Source organism: Capricornis sumatraensis, chromosome 2 (genome assembly GCF_032405125.1).
Source record: "Capricornis sumatraensis isolate serow.1 chromosome 2, serow.2, whole genome shotgun sequence".
NCBI classification, from domain to species: Eukaryota; Metazoa; Chordata; class Mammalia; order Artiodactyla; family Bovidae; genus Capricornis; species Capricornis sumatraensis.
The window spans coordinates 12,745,941-12,762,280 of record NC_091070.1 but is presented as its reverse complement, the minus strand read 5'-3'; the positions used below and the strand labels follow the sequence as shown (position 1 = coordinate 12,762,280).

Below are 16,340 nucleotides of genomic sequence, written 5' to 3'. Positions count from 1 at the left end.
AGTGTTTTTCACTCATTGTCCTAACCAGTGGACTGTTTTGAACCCTTGATCAAGGAGAAGGAGCCAGAGCACCTGAGCATGCTTGATGGGACCTTTCTGATCATAAGCTAAGGGATAGGTCCAGCCTTCAAGACAAAAATGTAAGAAGATCTTGTGAACACGGTTACTCTTAGGCCTTTCTGCAATGAAATTTTATAACAACATTTAGGACCCTCTTCTCTGGTTTTGCTTAATCTTCTGTGAAATGGGAACCAGAGTGTTCACTCTCAGCTGTTTCTTTATGAAGAGGGATGCTTGACACATTTAAGGATCATAGCTTTCTTACTTTAAAATCAAATAGAAATGAGCTGGGTTGCTGCCAATTAAAAGGGATGAATGGTATGTTATCTGTAAATGACTCTCTTTGGGAAAGCCAAGAGGACCCAACACTGTAAACACAGAAGTACTTTGAGAGCTACAGAAGCATCCTTGCTGCAGGGACCTAGACAGACATGCAGCTCAGTAAGGGTAACTTTATCCCTAACATCATGATGGAGGGTTCTGACAAAATGTGGTCCACTGGAAAAGGGAATGGCAAACCATTTCAGTATTCTTGCCTTGAGAACCCCATGAACAGTATGAGAAGGCAAAAAGATAGGACACTGAAAGATGAACTCTCCAGATTGTGAGGTACCCAATATGCTACTGGAGAAGAGTAGAGAAATAGCTTCAGAAAAGTGAAGAGGCTGTGCCAAAGCAAAAACAATGCCCAGTGGTGGATGTGGCTGGTGATGCAAGTAAAGTCTGGTGCTGTAAAAAACAATATTGCATAGGAATCTGGAATGTTAGATCCAAGAATCAAAGTAAATTGGAAGTGGTCAAACAGGAGATGGTAAGAGTGAACATTGACATTTTAGGAATCAGTGAACAAAAATGGACCAGAATGGGTGAATTTAATTCAGATGACCATTATATCTACTACTGTGGGCAAGAATCCCTTAGAAGAAATGGAGTAGCCCTCATAGTCAACAGAAGAGTCTGAAATGCAGTACTTAGGTACAATCTCAAAATGACAGAATGATCTCTGTTTATTTCCAAGGCAAAACATTCAGTATCACAGTAATCCAATCTGTGCCCCAACCACTAATGCCAAAGAAGAGGAAGTTGAATGGCTCTATGATGACCTATGAGACCTAGAGCTAACACAAGAAAGGATGTCCTTGTTATCACAGGGGGACTGGAATGCAAAAGTAGGAAGTCAAGAGATACCTGGAATAACAGGCAAATTTGGCCTTGGAGTACAAAATAAAGCAGGACAAAGACTACCAGAGTTTTGCCAAGAGAACACACTGGTCATAAAAATCACCCTCTTCCAACAACACAAGAGATGACTCTACACATAGACAGCACCAGATGGTCAATACCGAAATAAGATTGATTATATTCTTTGCAGCCGAAGATGGAGAAGCTCTATACAGATAGCAAGAACAAGACCAGGAGTTGACCTGGCTCAGATCATGAACTCCTTATTGCCAAATTCTGATTTAAATTGAAGAAAGTAGGGAAAAACACTAGGGAAAACCATTAGGTCAGGTATGATCTAAATCAAATCCCTAAAGATTATACAATGGAAGTGACAAATAGATTCAAGGGACTAGATCTGATAGACAGAGTGCCTGATGAACTATGAATGGAAGTTCATTATTGCCCAGAAGGTGGTGATCAAAACCATCCCCAAGAAAAAAGAAATGCAAAAAGGCAAATTGGTTGTCTGATAGGGCCTTACAAAATGCTGAGAAAAGAAGAGAAGTGAAAGGCAAAGGAGAAAAGGAAAGATATACCTATCTGAATGCAGAGTTCCAAAAAATAGCAAGGAGAGATAAGAAAGCCTAAGTGATCCATGCAAAGAAATAGAGGAAAACAACAGAATGGGAAAGACTAGAGATCTCCTCAAGAAAATTAGAGATACCAAGGGAACATTTCATGCAAAGATAGGCTCAATAAAGGACAGAAATGATATGGACCTAACAGAAGCAGAAGGTATTGAGAGGTGACAAGAATTCACAGAAGAACTATACCAAAAAATAATCTTAATGGCCCAGATAACCATGATGGTGTGATCACTCATCTAGAGCCAGACATCCTGGAATGCAAAGTCAAGTGGGCCTTATGAAGCATCACTATGAACAAAGCTAGTGGAGGTGATGGAATTCCAGTTGGGCTATTTCAAATCCTAAAAGATGATGCTGTGAAAGTGCTGCACTCAATATGCCAGCAAATTTGGAAAACTCAGGAGTGGTCACAGGACCAGAAAAGTTTAGTTTTCATCCCAATCCCAAAGAAAGGCAATGCCAAAGAATGTTCAAACTACCACACAATTGCACTCATTTCACAGGCTAGCAAAGTAATCTTCAAAATTCTCCAAACTAGGCTGTTGAAACAGTATGTGAGTCAAAAAATTCTAGATGTTCAAGCTGGATTTAGAAAAGGCAGAGGAACCAGAGATCAAACTGCCAACATCCGTTGGTTCATAGAAAAAAGGAAGAGAATGCCAGAAAAACATCTACTTCTGCTTCATTGACTACACCAAAGTCCGTGTGTGGATCACAACAAATTGTGGAAAATTCTTAAGGAGATTGGAATACCAGACCACCTTACCTGCCTCCTGAGAAATCTATATACAGGTCAGGAAGCAACAATTAGAACCAGCCTTGGAACAACTGACCAGTTCCAGAGGGGAAAGGGGTATGTCAAGGCTGCATATTGTCATCTTGCTTCTTTAACTTATATGCAGAGTACACCATGCGAAATACCAGGCTGGATGAAGCATGATCTGGAGTGAAGATTGCCGGGTGAAATATCAATAACCTCAGATATGCAGATGACACCACTCATATGGCAGAAAGTGAAGAGGAACTACAGAGCCTCTTGACTAAAGTGGAAGAGGAGAGTGAAAAAGTTAGCTTAAAACTCAACATTCAGAAAATAAAGATTATGTCATCTGGTCCCATCACTTTGTGGCAAATAGATTGGGAAACAGTGGAAACAGTGACAGACTTCATTTTCTTGGACTCAAAAATCACTGCAGACAGTGACCGCAGCCATGAAATGAAAAGACGTTTGCTCCTTGGAAGAAAAGCTATGACCAATCTAGACAGCATATTAAAAAGCAGAGACATTACTTTGCCGACTAAGGTCTGTCTAGTTAAAGGTATGATTTTTCCAGTAGTTATGTATGGATTTGAGAGTTTGACCATAGAGAAAGCTGAGTGCCAATGAACTGATACTTTTCAACTGTGGTGCTGGAGAAGACTCTTAGTCCCTTGGACTCTAAGAAGATCAAACCAGTCCATCCTAAAGGAGATCAGTCCTGAATATTCATTGGAAGGACTGATGCTGAAGCTGAAGCTCCAATACTTTGGCCAGCTGATGTGAAGAGCTGACTCATTTGAAAAGACCCTGTTGCTGGGAAAGATTGAAGGCAGGAGGAGAAGGGGAAAACAGAGGATCAGATGGTTGGATGGCTTCACCGACTTGGTGAATATGAGTTTGAGCAAGCTTCGAAATTTGGTGATGGACAGGAAAGCCATGGCTTGCTGCAGTCTACAGGGTTGCAAAGATTTGGACATTACTTTTTGACTGAACTGAACTGAACTGAATGTCAAGAATACTTCTCATGAAGCCTTGACACTTTTAGTTCTTTTATTTAGCAGTAGAGGCTGTAGATTGCTCAGGAAGCTGGTAAGAGTCTTTCATACATACGCATACACACATATGCACAAGCATGCAATTGGTTGGAACAGGATGCCCTCATGAATTCTGCGTCTCCAGTGGCCTTTGATTCCCGGCGTTGTTAAATCTTCATGTCTTCATCTTCCTTTTCTTTGTTCTTTCTTTTTGTTTTTCTTCCTACTCAATTACTGCTTGGTCAGCCTTCCTCTGTGAAGCAATGTAAATTAAAAACTGTAAAATGGAAAGGTTTATGAACTTACAGAAGTAGGAAATAAAACGGAAGGTGGACGATATCATTGTAGGCAGCCCATGGCAGCTCGCTGTGGTTCCTTCCCACGGCAGCTGTGCTCTATATGGGCCAGCAAATCCTTTGATTGGCAGTGTTTTACTCTAATGATGCTTCACATCGAGGTTGTAATCGCACTATGCAGACGCCTTAAGCTGTGTGATTAAAGATGATGAATCTTGTTAAACCAACTGCTCCAGGTGCCCACTAGTGGGCTACCAGCCTTAGCCCTTTAGAATAAATGGATATTGGGAATCAGACCAGATGTATCATCCCCAAGCCCCCCTTTCCATTATGGCCAGGACCAGCTAGTGCTGGTCATTTACCCATTTTTAAATTGGAATGTTTGAGGCATAGGTTTGGTTAAAAGTCCTCCTTGGCAATAACAAATTCACTCCGATACAAGTGTCCTGTGCTTCCAACAGCACTTCTGTCTCAAGGACCTGCAAGTAATAAAAGGCAGTCTGTCAAGTTTTGATTTTCTGGACCGTGAAGAGGAGATGACTGAGGCAGTTTGCATTTCCAGCAGAGGTAGATTTTAGCAATAACAGGCATGAAATGACTGTCTGGGACAGTTCTTAAAAAGAAAATCCCAGATTCAAGCAGAATGTTGAGAAATTTGCGGCAGCCATCAGAGTTATCACCTGAAAAAAAATGAAGAACAAAGACATAATGTGGTGCTTCTCCGTAAACTAAAAACAGAGATGGGAATGAAAACCAAAGTACCTACCAACATCACTGACAACTTGTTTAGTCTTTTCATCCATATCTCTGTTGCCTTGTCAGTTTCCCTACTACACAAAGAAAAGTCACTATCCTTTCTCAAAAGAATATGTGACTATTTTAGTGAGCATTGATTACATATTAAATGCACCATCCCTATGCAGGGGTTCCCTGCAGCCTTACTGCAATTTGAAGTTATTGTTAATAATTGAAAAACTTTCTAAATATGTAATTCCAAAAGTTTATATTATCCTACTGTATCTGAAATTTTAGGTTTATTTGGAAGAATGCTTTAGATAGGATTATTGTCTTTTGGAAGATCTATTATATTTATTAATATATGCATTTGATACAGATGTTTATCTGTATACTTAGACAAAGCTAGATTGTCCTGTTTATTTTTAACTGGATTTTGAATTGAAATAGGATTTGAAAATTTTCTTTGTTAAAACAGCCACATTCTTCCATTTAAAAAGTTATCTTTCTCTGATTCTTAAGTTACTCTTGTTAATCTAATAGCAACACACACACACACACACACACACACACACTCACACCCACCCACAGGTTTATTCATGTCCATAGAGGTCAGTTGTGGTGTTAGCACACCTAGGTTGGGACCTCATCCTGCTACTCATTTCCTGTGGGACCTAGCAAAAAACAAAACAAAACACACTTAACTGATCTGTGACTTAATTCACTTTCTGAAATCCTTGCCTTCCAATTTGATCAGCGGTCAAAAAATTCTTTTATTTTTGAAGTTCTGGATATCTTCCATAAGAAGATCATTCCTGTTTTTTTTTTTTTTTTCTGGTTCTTTAATACTTATAATTGCTTTATCATGTGTTTACAAAGACTAAATATGTGAACCATGCTACGTAGATTGTCTGGCACCTGATAAGTGCTGGGTAATTGCCCTACTTTGTTATTGCTATATCCTTTGATTTGCATAAGATTGAATTATTTCAGTGGGGATGCAATTGGAAGCATTGTTAAAGTGTTTTCTTTTCCTTTTTTCCAGAGCATTTGTATCCATTTCTCCAACGTTTCTTTCTTTCTTTCCTTCTGTCTTTCTTTCTTCTCTCTCTGTCTCTCAATTTAGAAGACACTGTGAGGATATGGAAAACAGACACGCATATAAGATATAGTCTGTTCAGGAAAGGATGTACATAACGAGTTTGAAATAAGGAAAGGAGCTTATATTGCTCTTCAGAAAGTATTTTACAGTCTAGTCTCAACTCACACTCATTCAGGACAGTTACCGCATACTTTTCCTGGGCACTGGCAACCTGAGTCTGTCCCAACATCTGGTGAGATTGAATGAGTCTAATAGTTAAATTAGAGGAGGAAATGTGGTCAATTAAATGCCACCACCACTACCCCCAAAACATTCGGTTCCAAATAGAAAATTGCTTATATGGGTTGTTATTGGTAAGTTCTGTGGATAAATTATTAGTTAGGAAACCCACAGGTTTTCTTTAAGTCATGAAAGAATTTTAACCCTTTATTTTTTCATTCTCTTGTTTTTTCTTTCGTTCAATAATATTTTTGAGCCCTTATTTTACGCCAAATACTTTATCAGAAATTAGAGAAATAAGAAGTGAGCAAGACAAGCAAGGTGTCTGCCTTCAAGGGACTCATATTCCACCAGGATGAGATAGACAGGAAAGAACTTAATAAATAATTTATTGCTGTCCATGTTGTTGTTGTGAGTTAAATAAAGAGGGAAACAGGCTGGAAAGTAAATAAAATACTGATGGGGACTTCCTGAAATGGGAGAGTCTGAAGAAAGCCCATTTTGAACTGCAACTTAAAGAATGAAATGAGTCAGTTATCTGAAGTTCTGTAGGAAGAACATTTCAGTCTCTGGGATGAACGACAGCAGAGGGCCTGAAGGCAGGGATGATCTTGAAATGTTCGGTTTGGGGGTGGGGGCGTGGGGCGTACTGTGTGGTCCTAAAACTGAGCAGCCTCAGAATGACCCAGAGGACTAGTCTTGCCTCTGATTCCTGAGCCCTGCCTCCAGGCAGTAGGTCTGGGTGGGGTCTGAAAACATGCATTTCTCACAAGCCCCCAGGGGATGCAGGGGCCAGTGACTAGGTGCCCAGGCTCTGAGCATCATTGTGTGGTGAGAAATCACAAGGAGAGCTTGGTGTGTGTGGGTGAACAGTAGGAAATGAGGCTGGAGGTGGAGGCGGGGGCCCTGGGATCTCACCCTGGAAAGAAAGTAGGACTCAGACTTGGATGAACAGATCATTGCAGATCCTTCTGGTCCTTGCTAAAACCCTGAAACCTCCCTGGTTCTTGAGAGGATTACCATGCAGTCAGTCTTTGAGGATTATCTGATTCTGAATAGCACTCACCCCTTAATGCATCAGCTGGTAAAGAATCCACCTGCAAAGCAGGAGACCCTGGTTCAATTCCTGGGTTGGGAAAATCCCCTGGAGAAGGGAAAGGGTACCCACTCCAATATTCTGGCTTGGAGAATTCCATGGACTGTAGCGGTTGCAAATTCCAAGGGGTTGCAAAGAGTCTGACAGGACTGAGCGACTTTCACTTTCACCTAATGAATGCAGAGCACATTCTTGTGCAATTTGGAAATGGCCTGTAATTCCCCCTGTATGGAATTCCTGACCAACCTTTGACAAATGGGACTGTTTTCTCCCTTTGCAGAGCTGCATTCCCCTACACTCCAGTTTTGGAAGTATGAGACAGTGGTGAATCCGGGGATCAGATCAGTTCCACACTTACTGAAACATATTCTCTGCATCGGGCACCACACTTGGTGCAGCAAGGACATAACCAAAAGCATAAGATGGGCTTTCTAACTCTAGGTAGCATTCCATCTTTTGGGGACAACTAGTAAAAAATGTGAAAGAGTTAGAGGATTGTGTGAGTACAGCACCATGTGCAATAAAATGTTAAATATTGTCATATATAAACATTAGTGATGTACACGATCCGTGCTGTGGCCACTAAGAAATGGGAGAATTGTTGTCTAAAGTTACTGGGGAATTTTCAGTATCCTGAAGTCATTTTAGCTGGTCCTTGGAAAATGGCTGAAATTTGGCTAAAAGGAAAGAGAAAGGCATGAGAAAACTTTTGTCTTCAGATTCAATGAACCTGCAAAGGATTATTGTATTCCTAAAGTTTTTGCTGGTCTGCTGTCTTTCAGTGGAAAGCCTTCCATGTGTTTCTGATTCTTGAGCACAATTGAATTACTAGCCCATTGTCTGGTGAGAGCTGTTTGGTCAGGGAGCCCCGTGGACTTCTCAGAAGCTTTTGTCCTTTGAAAGAAGCTGTCCTGATTTGCTATTGTTAATGAACCTTGTCCTACACAATGCTCAAGTTGAAGACCCACTGAGAACACGACCATGAGCCTCCTTTCATCTCCGCATGGGGGAACCACATGGCATTTAGGCGCTGCGGAAACCCAGCAGCCATGCTGCTCCCCTAGTGCTAGTAATTGTCTGGAACTTTCTTATGTCATATCTTAATAGCTTTGTGTTAGGAGTGATGGTTTGTGCAGAGTCCATTCTTCATGGGTAAATACAAAAAGTCTTGCCACCCAGAAGACAAACCCTCTGTAGTCATGCATCTCTTTTGAACATGCATCCTTGGACCCGATATGTTTACATTTCAGTATTCTGTGCCTGGAAATTGTGAATATGCATTTACTGCAGTGGATATATTTTTACTGGGTCAAGTGAATTTTTGCATCAGATCCTGACTAATACATTTGATGAGTCAGTGGGCTCACCTCCCTTGTCGTGACTTTCTGGAAAACTCATGGATATCCTGAATAGTAAGGTATTTCCTGTTGACAGAGAGTGAAAGTGTTTGTCGCTGTCGTGTCTGACCCTTTGGGACCCCACGCACTGTAGCCCGCCAGGCCCCTCTGTCCATGGAATTCTCCAGGCAGAATACTGGAGTGGGTTGCCATGTCCTTCGCCAGGGGATCTTCCTGACTCAGGAAGCAAACCCTGGTCTCCTGCATGGCAGGCCGATTCTTTACTCTCTGAACCACCTTCCTCTTAGCTTAGATAATTCCAAAGGAGTAGGTTCATCTTTAACCCAAAGGTAAGGGCAGAAGATGGAAGTGAAAGGAGAGAATGATTAAAGAGAGGGCCTGGGATGACCTGAGAGAAATGTCAATCTGTAAGGCAGAGATTACCGAAATTTTCCTGTCCGTAGAATTCTCCAGGCTGTAATACTGGAGTGGGTTGCCATCCCCTTCTCTTAAAGAGGTTTGCACCCCCAAATCCTAGAAACTTGTGCAAACACAGTTTTCTGCCACTCCCTCCACACTAAGTTTCTAATTCAGTAGGTCAGGGCTAGGGCCCAATAATTTGCATTCCTCCAAACAGTCCATGGGGTTGCAAAGAGTCGGACACGACTGAGTAACTAAGCACAGCCCAACAACTTCCTAGGTGAAGCTGATCTGAAACTGTGCTTTAAGAACCTATGAGGTAGTTAGTCTCAGAGTTAATTTACCTAAATTGAACATCATGATCTTTTCATGATCAAATATGTGACCTTGGGTAAACTCTTTTACTTCCGTGAGCTTAGTTTTTAAGTCTGTGGTATGGAGGTAATCACCATTTCTTACATTTGAGGGTCACTGACAAGCTTTGTGAGATAATGTAGACAAAGTGCTTACCATCCAGTGCTTATCACCCCCAAAACATCGATGTGTGTTGGCTGCTATATCCTCCTTCTTCTCCTCTTCATTCTTATCAAACATCTTCCTAGCGTCATGGGGTAGATTGTAAAGAACTTTCATGCCTTAATTCACAAGAATCATGGGAGTGCATCTCTCTGCTTTAGCATTCTCCATTTAGAAAGACCATGTTCCGAATGAGGTATCTTTCTAGTTGAATGGTAGAGATGAAGCTCTTTTGCAGAGTCTGCCAGAAAGAGAACAGTGTGTTCAGCCCTCTCTCCCTTCTGTGTGTCACTGTTGATACTTTGTGGCTAAGTGTGTGTTTGTCGTCTTTTGTAAATATACAGTGACTTTTTTCTTGCATGATATAGAACTGATATTTTTGGTGGTGGTGTCTTTGAATGTTTTGGGGCTTGGGAAGAGTAAATTCAGGTGATGGCTTTGAATCTGATTAGTTTGAACACCTCTCTCTCTCTCTCTCCTTTTTTTCTTCTTTCCTGCTCTTCTTCTGAATTACTAGGACCAAGTACCACCTGCCAGGAGGATTCATGCGCCAACCAGGGGGTCTGTATGCAGCAGTGGGAAGGCTTCACCTGCGACTGTTCCATGACCTCCTATTCTGGAAACCAGTGCAATGATCGTGAGTACAGCGTTTTCATATTGGGATATTTTCAAAGAGTTCAGAGGTTTGGGGAAATCTTAAGGAACATTAGGTAAAAGAATGACTCTTCCGAACAATTCATAAGCAGTCTGCTCATTCAGAAACTTGGAAAATAAAAAGCTAATTTTCTTGTGGAAGAGCAAAGAGACATTTCTTGTTCAACCATACCAGATGTTTATCCATACGTCCTCCCTATTTTTCTTTAGATTACCTTTGACAAAACAATTAAGACAATATTTTTGTTCTAAGGAGTTCAGTTTTCCATTAATTAAATCATCTGGGTAACAGTGTTGAGACTCTCTCACTAACATAACGTAGAGGATATTTAAGGAATACAGCTATTTTTTCAGAAAGTCTGAGTTTAGGGAATTTCTTATGCCTTCCAAATGATGAAGACATTAAGAGTTTATTATTTTTTTCCAACTAGAAATGTTTAACACATTCCAAAGGGTCTTTCAAATGTAGGCAGAGATTCCTTCTAGATAAACGTATTGATATCTATTTAGTTTATATGTACATAGTCATTCTGTTTATATATACATTTTTATTTTGCCAGTATGTTTATATGTATGTATCTGTGTATTTGCTTCATATTGGAAGACAGCCACTTGTTATTTTTGTTCACTAGTGAAGCTTCAGTTGCATCAGCTGTTTTCATTCTAGAAGACTGATTTCATAAAGGCAGTTCTAGCACTGGTGGTGGAAATATTCACACTTAAGTTCTGTGGGAATCTGTAACCGGTACCTCTACTTTCTTCCAGTGTGGCCACTGATGAGCAAACACTGGAAATTTCTGCATCCCTATTGCAAAGAAATTTGTTGAAAAGCCCTGACTTACTAGGCCCTGCTGACCTTCTGCTTTTCTAAAGGCAGCCTTGATGGTAGGAGTTTATTTTTATAATCTGAACGAATAGGTGCCATTAATTGGTTTTATTAAAAAGATGCAGAATGTGATATGAACAAATACTAAAGTTATATTACAGTTTGTGCACTTGGGAGCAGGTCTGTAGTAATCTCTCGTCCTGGTTTCCAGATTTTTCTTAGTGGCCGTTTTTTTTGTGTGTATTCTGTCAGTCACTTAAGACACAGTAAGGAAAAATAAGCAGGGAATCTGGATATGTAGAGAGAAAATTCTTGGAAACTCGTTGATCTAGATGTAAGCGTTTGCCTCTATATTTATAATTCAAAGAACACACTCTTTCCAGAAAGTTTCAGCATTAGATGGCTCTCTCCAATTATTTGGTGTTATTGAAAGTCCTATTTCCGTGTTCATCATTTGGAAATACTGTTCCACTCTGAGACAGGCAGCGATAGACCCATCCAGGGTCCCTGAGCAATTGTGTTGTATGCTCTTTTTCCTCCAATTTGTCTGCATGGGAGACTTTTTCCCTAAGTGGTAGCACAATGCTTCTTTATCCTCACAAGTTTATTCCATATCACGCATACATACATACCACTTCCGGTACCATGTGATCAGGAAGAGACTGCGCACAGGAAAGGCAGAAAGGTAAGTTCTCTAACGGCGGTGAATAGACACAGTCTTCAGAAGGTATGTATGCATTTTTCTCTCACTGACACGTTCCTTTCTGCCACCCGTGCCAGGCATGGTTTGCTGCTAAAAATCAACCAGGATCCTTTCCAGTGTTCTATGATTGTTTCTGAGTTTGTCGAGAACAGATTGTACCTCAGTCTGGGATGAGGACTGTTGCATTATCTGACCTGAGCAATTTGTCAATGTGTCGTGAAGTACCAGAACCAGTCCTGGGAAAGGTCAGTGTTTCTTTTGTAGCAGTAGATCCTCATCCTCCAATAACGTTTTAAGACATCCAGGCTGAGGGTAATGTATTTTGAATTTTATCCTGTAAACAATGCAGTGGAATTTTTGATAGTAAAGGACTTCTGAGCCCAAATCCGTGAAAGAGTCTTCTTGCCTGTTCTCCTCTTGGAGAGTGGACTAGACACAGCATCTCAGTAGCTCGGAGAAAACTGGTCCAAGGAACCAGGAGGGGAAGTGGGGCATTGTCATCGAAGGTCGGGTATCAAGTTAAGGAACTTAGCGTTCTCTGTATGGGGCTCACTGAATCCATTCCTTCCATATGCAGCTCAGCTATCTGGGGTCATTCCTCTTTCCTTGTTCACCTTGCGTCTTGCATTCCCCTGGTTCCTCAGCAACCACTGCTGGGAGGTGGTAGCATCTGCTGGATTGTGGCTTTGGGAGCCCTCATTCACATTTGGAGGCCAGAAATCGCTGGTCGCTGTGACATTTCTTGTTTGTTGGTATGGCAGGAGATAGTTTCATTACACAGGGGAGATGTTTGAATAAGTTTCCATGAGTGGTTTCTCAGGATAGCAGATAGAAATGAAAACATCTCAATTAGTTATTGCAAATCCAAGAATCGAAACTTGTTCAATAGGGAAGTGACTAGGCTAAGATATTTTCCAAAGTAAGATGCTCAGTTCATCATATGTAGAAAAATTGATTACATCTGGGCACGACTTTCTTGTTTGCATTTTAGAGTCTCGCTCACTTCTTCTAGCATTGGGTCTATCACTTGTAACTTTTGTTATTTCTTGCCTGTTTGCTAAATTTGACATTTGCTTGACAGTTTCAAGGTATTATTACAGAAATGGCCTCCATGAGTAGAATTTACATTTAAAAACTGTGTCTCATTTAGTATGAATAGACCAAGCCTGGATGGTTTTAACTGTATTCTGTCATTCTTTGTGAGAGCAATGTGGATTGATGGAGGCCATGGGGTAAATTTCTGGTTCATCCTTATAAAGATAGCTGTAAAACTGATACAAGTGGTTGTCAAAGAACGGCATGTGTTCTCTGAGGCTGGTCAGTTCAGTTTAGTTCAGTCACTTAGTCGTGTCTGACTCTTTGTGACCCCATGGACTGCAGCATGCCAGGCTTTCCTGTCCATCACCAGCTCCACAGAGTAGAAAACAGAAATTGTCTGATTGGAGACACAAGTGTAATGGGTTTATTAATTGTCTTACCTAGTTTTAAGGCATCTACCATTTCACATCATGGTAAAATCATAGTTTTGTTAGGTGATCTTTCAGGCTGTTTTGAAACTACAGCAGGCACACTCATCCCAGAAGCAATTTTGAGTTCCTGTAGGACCCAGTAAGATCTTTGGAAATACACACAAGGAACATGCTCCAAAGAAAGTCTTCAGGTCTGAAAAATTCAAAGCCGAGGTGGTAAGCACCAGTTGTATCCAACTTGATGACATGCTGTAGGGGCTACATTTTAAAAACAACAAAAGATAAGAACCTTTTACAGGTCCTGGTAAGGAGATTCCTTTTGGATATTGGGTTCTTACTGGCATTTTTAAATCAGGGCTGAGAATCAGGGCAGTTCTAGTATCTTGAAGCCCTTGCACCGTCAAGAGAATCCAGAACCTCTTTCCCGTGTGGAGTGGCAATGCTGCTTCCCCTGGCAACCAGTGGTTGGGTTCCTGTCTCCTTCACAGTGCCACACGGTGTCACACAAAACCCAGACCACTCGTGCGTTCCCACATGTGTGCAAAAAAGTGATCATTGGGGAGGGCTTTTTGAAAACACCAACATTGAACACCTCACATCTATCCTCACCACCATCGTTACTTTTAGGCCTGTTCATGACAACTCTTTAGAGTTGTCTGCGATTTTGGAATCTTGCTGTTGTGTCTGTGCCCTGGAGAAGTGAACACGGGGCCATCTGTGTCACGTGAGTCCCCATATCAAGTTCTTCGATTTATAAATTGAGTGTTTATAATGGTTTTGTGGGGGTGAAGAGAAAGGAATGAACGTGGGTTCTCAGCCCACCTCCAGCCAGCTACGTGTATGATGTTGCTCGAGGTACACTGAGAGCTACTTGGAGAAATGGCGGGTTCACACTGGCATGTGATAATAGATGTTCTTTGCTTGCAACAAATCAATAGCAAGCAGCTGTGGATCGTGCAGACAGTGGTGTGTGAAGCACCTTTTCAGGCAGTTTTCTGCTGGAGTGGCTGTTGAGCAGCACTGTGGGCTATCGATTGGCCTTTTTATTTATTGTGTGGGTTTATTTATTTTTTAATGTAGGTGGGTGTATTGATTAAATCTGTTAAAAACACATTTCCCATTCAGGCTTCCGAAAAATAAATAATATACACATAATTTAGTGCACAAACAAGGGGACAGACATGTGTGTATGTTAATTCTGTCTCTCGAGTTCATATAGGTACCCTGGCACTGTGTTACAAGCCTATGTTGTACATATAGCAATAATTTCCACGGATATTATAATACAATATGTCCATGATTTTGGTAATGTGTTTGTTCCTTGCCTCTGTTTTCAGGCTTTGCCTGTCCAGCAAATGGGCCATGTTTGAGAAGTTCACTATCAAGACCTCTATCTTCTGCTTAGAACACACTTTTTTATCATTTATTCATTTATTCACTCACCAGACATTTCTAATTTGCAGATAGGATCATGAATAACATCCATCCTGTTCTTAGAGGCATAACAGTCTAGTGGGGTGAGATACGTATGAAAGTGCTTTAATAGAAATATGAATGGTAAATAGAAGTCATAAAGTGGAAGGGGATCAACCCTCCCTGGGGCTGAGACTCCATCTCGGAGAGCTACTGCCTTTAGAAAAGTTTTCATTGACAAATGAGTCTTGAAAGATATGCAAGTGCTTCCTAAGCAAATATGGTATGAACTAGGGTTGGATAGGTAAGGAGGCATTCCACCAAGCAGAGAGAAATAAAGTACAGTCACTGTTACTGTTCTGGCTATTTCCTCCCATGTTTTTTTCTCCCCCTAACCTTTTGCAAATACATGGGCCTCCTCTTGCACAGGTATTCTACCTGTGAGTAAACCCATGTGCCCACACCTGTCCCCATCAGAGCACGGGGGACTTTCAAAGCCCTGGCCTTTGGTTGTAGAAGGCTGGAGCTGTGTGGGAAGGACACCCTCCTTGAGCTGGAGGAAGTTCTGGAAGCCTCCTGGATCAGGGATGGGGCCTGGCTGGCCCTTCTTTAGTGGACTCCAAGGGACCTGGAAGGAAGCCTTCCTTCCCTTTGGTGGTTAAGCCTTCAGAGTGTAGTTCTGAAGGGTGGGTGTCTGGGTGGGGTGAGCTCTCTGAGACAGGCTGGCTCCTTCCCTGTGTCTCCCTCCAGGACGGTGCAGAGCCCATAGCAGTCAGCATGTGCTGAGTCAAGAGTCAGCATGTGCTGAGTCAAGAGTCGGCGTGTGCTGAGTAAAGAGTTGGCGTGTGCTGAGTGAATAAGACAGTTACTGATTCTCCTTGGGGTCTTTGGTTGGCTGTCACTCCTGCCACAGATCTCAGGGCTCCCATTCTGAGACAGTCATTTTCTCCCAGAGAATCTCTCCTTCGATTCCTGTCTATTCTGGCACCAGGTCAGAAGACAGTATTCTGATATTGTGTGGATTCAGCTCCCTCTATGACCTCTGTAGAAAATGCTGTTGTGATTGCCAGATTTCTTTCCGGTCTTTATTCTAAACCTTTGTGTAGCTAAACTTACACTCAGGTTAAAGTTTCGGCTCTCATTGCACAACATGCATTTTCAAAGTATAAAAACCATTAGATTTCCTAATTTCCTTTAGTAGAATGTGCATGATGGTGCCCAGGTCATTGGAAAAGAAGCCCCTGGTGTGTTGAATCTCTTGCTGAGTCCTGGGTATAAATAACCCTGATAGGGTCCACATTGTATTTCACTGAACCATTGGTAGACCTTTATCTTGGAAATTTAATTATAATAAACCATATTTTTAAAAGGTTGATTTGTAATGTATATAACTTATTGCATTATAAAAAACTTCATAGCATAGTCATTAGGTTAATCAGCTTTAGAAACAAATTGCTTTAAATGCCAATTCTAACTCTAACACGATGAAATTGAATTAGTCACTTAGCTTCTTTTGTTATAGCACACGGAGTGTGATCAGTACTTAGTAAACAGGAGCAGTAATGGTTTTTAATATATCTAATAGTATTTGCTATTTGTCAATTCTTTGTTTCATTCCTGATGTTCTACTATGACCTTTAAAGATGTTATCCCTTCAGTCCTCCCAAGTGTGTTAGTCGCTCAGTCATGTCTGGCTCTTCATGACCCCATGGACTGTAGCCTGCCAGGCTCCTCTGTCCATGGCATTTCCCAGGCAAGAATCCTGGACTGGGTAGCCATAACCTTCTCCAGGGCATCTCCCACACTGCAGGCAGATTCTTTACTGTCTGAGCCACGAGGGAAGCCATAGTCACCCCAAATTCCTGAAGTAATATTATTCTTCTCTTGTC

At 41.3% G+C, this 16,340-nt stretch overlaps 1 protein-coding gene across 4 annotated transcripts in view; it reads left to right on the top strand.

The window, feature by feature from the left end:
- The window catches only part of NRXN3 (neurexin 3), a 1,763,013-nt gene that overhangs the window by 804,013 nt on the left and 942,660 nt on the right, over window positions 1–16,340 (top strand). For all 4 annotated transcript variants that reach the window (XM_068964453.1, XM_068964455.1, XM_068964456.1 and 1 more), the window contains one exon: window positions 9,904–10,023. In XM_068964453.1, the coding sequence (XP_068820554.1) occupies window positions 9,904–10,023 (120 nt within the window). The remainder of the gene's footprint in view (window positions 1–9,903; window positions 10,024–16,340) is intronic.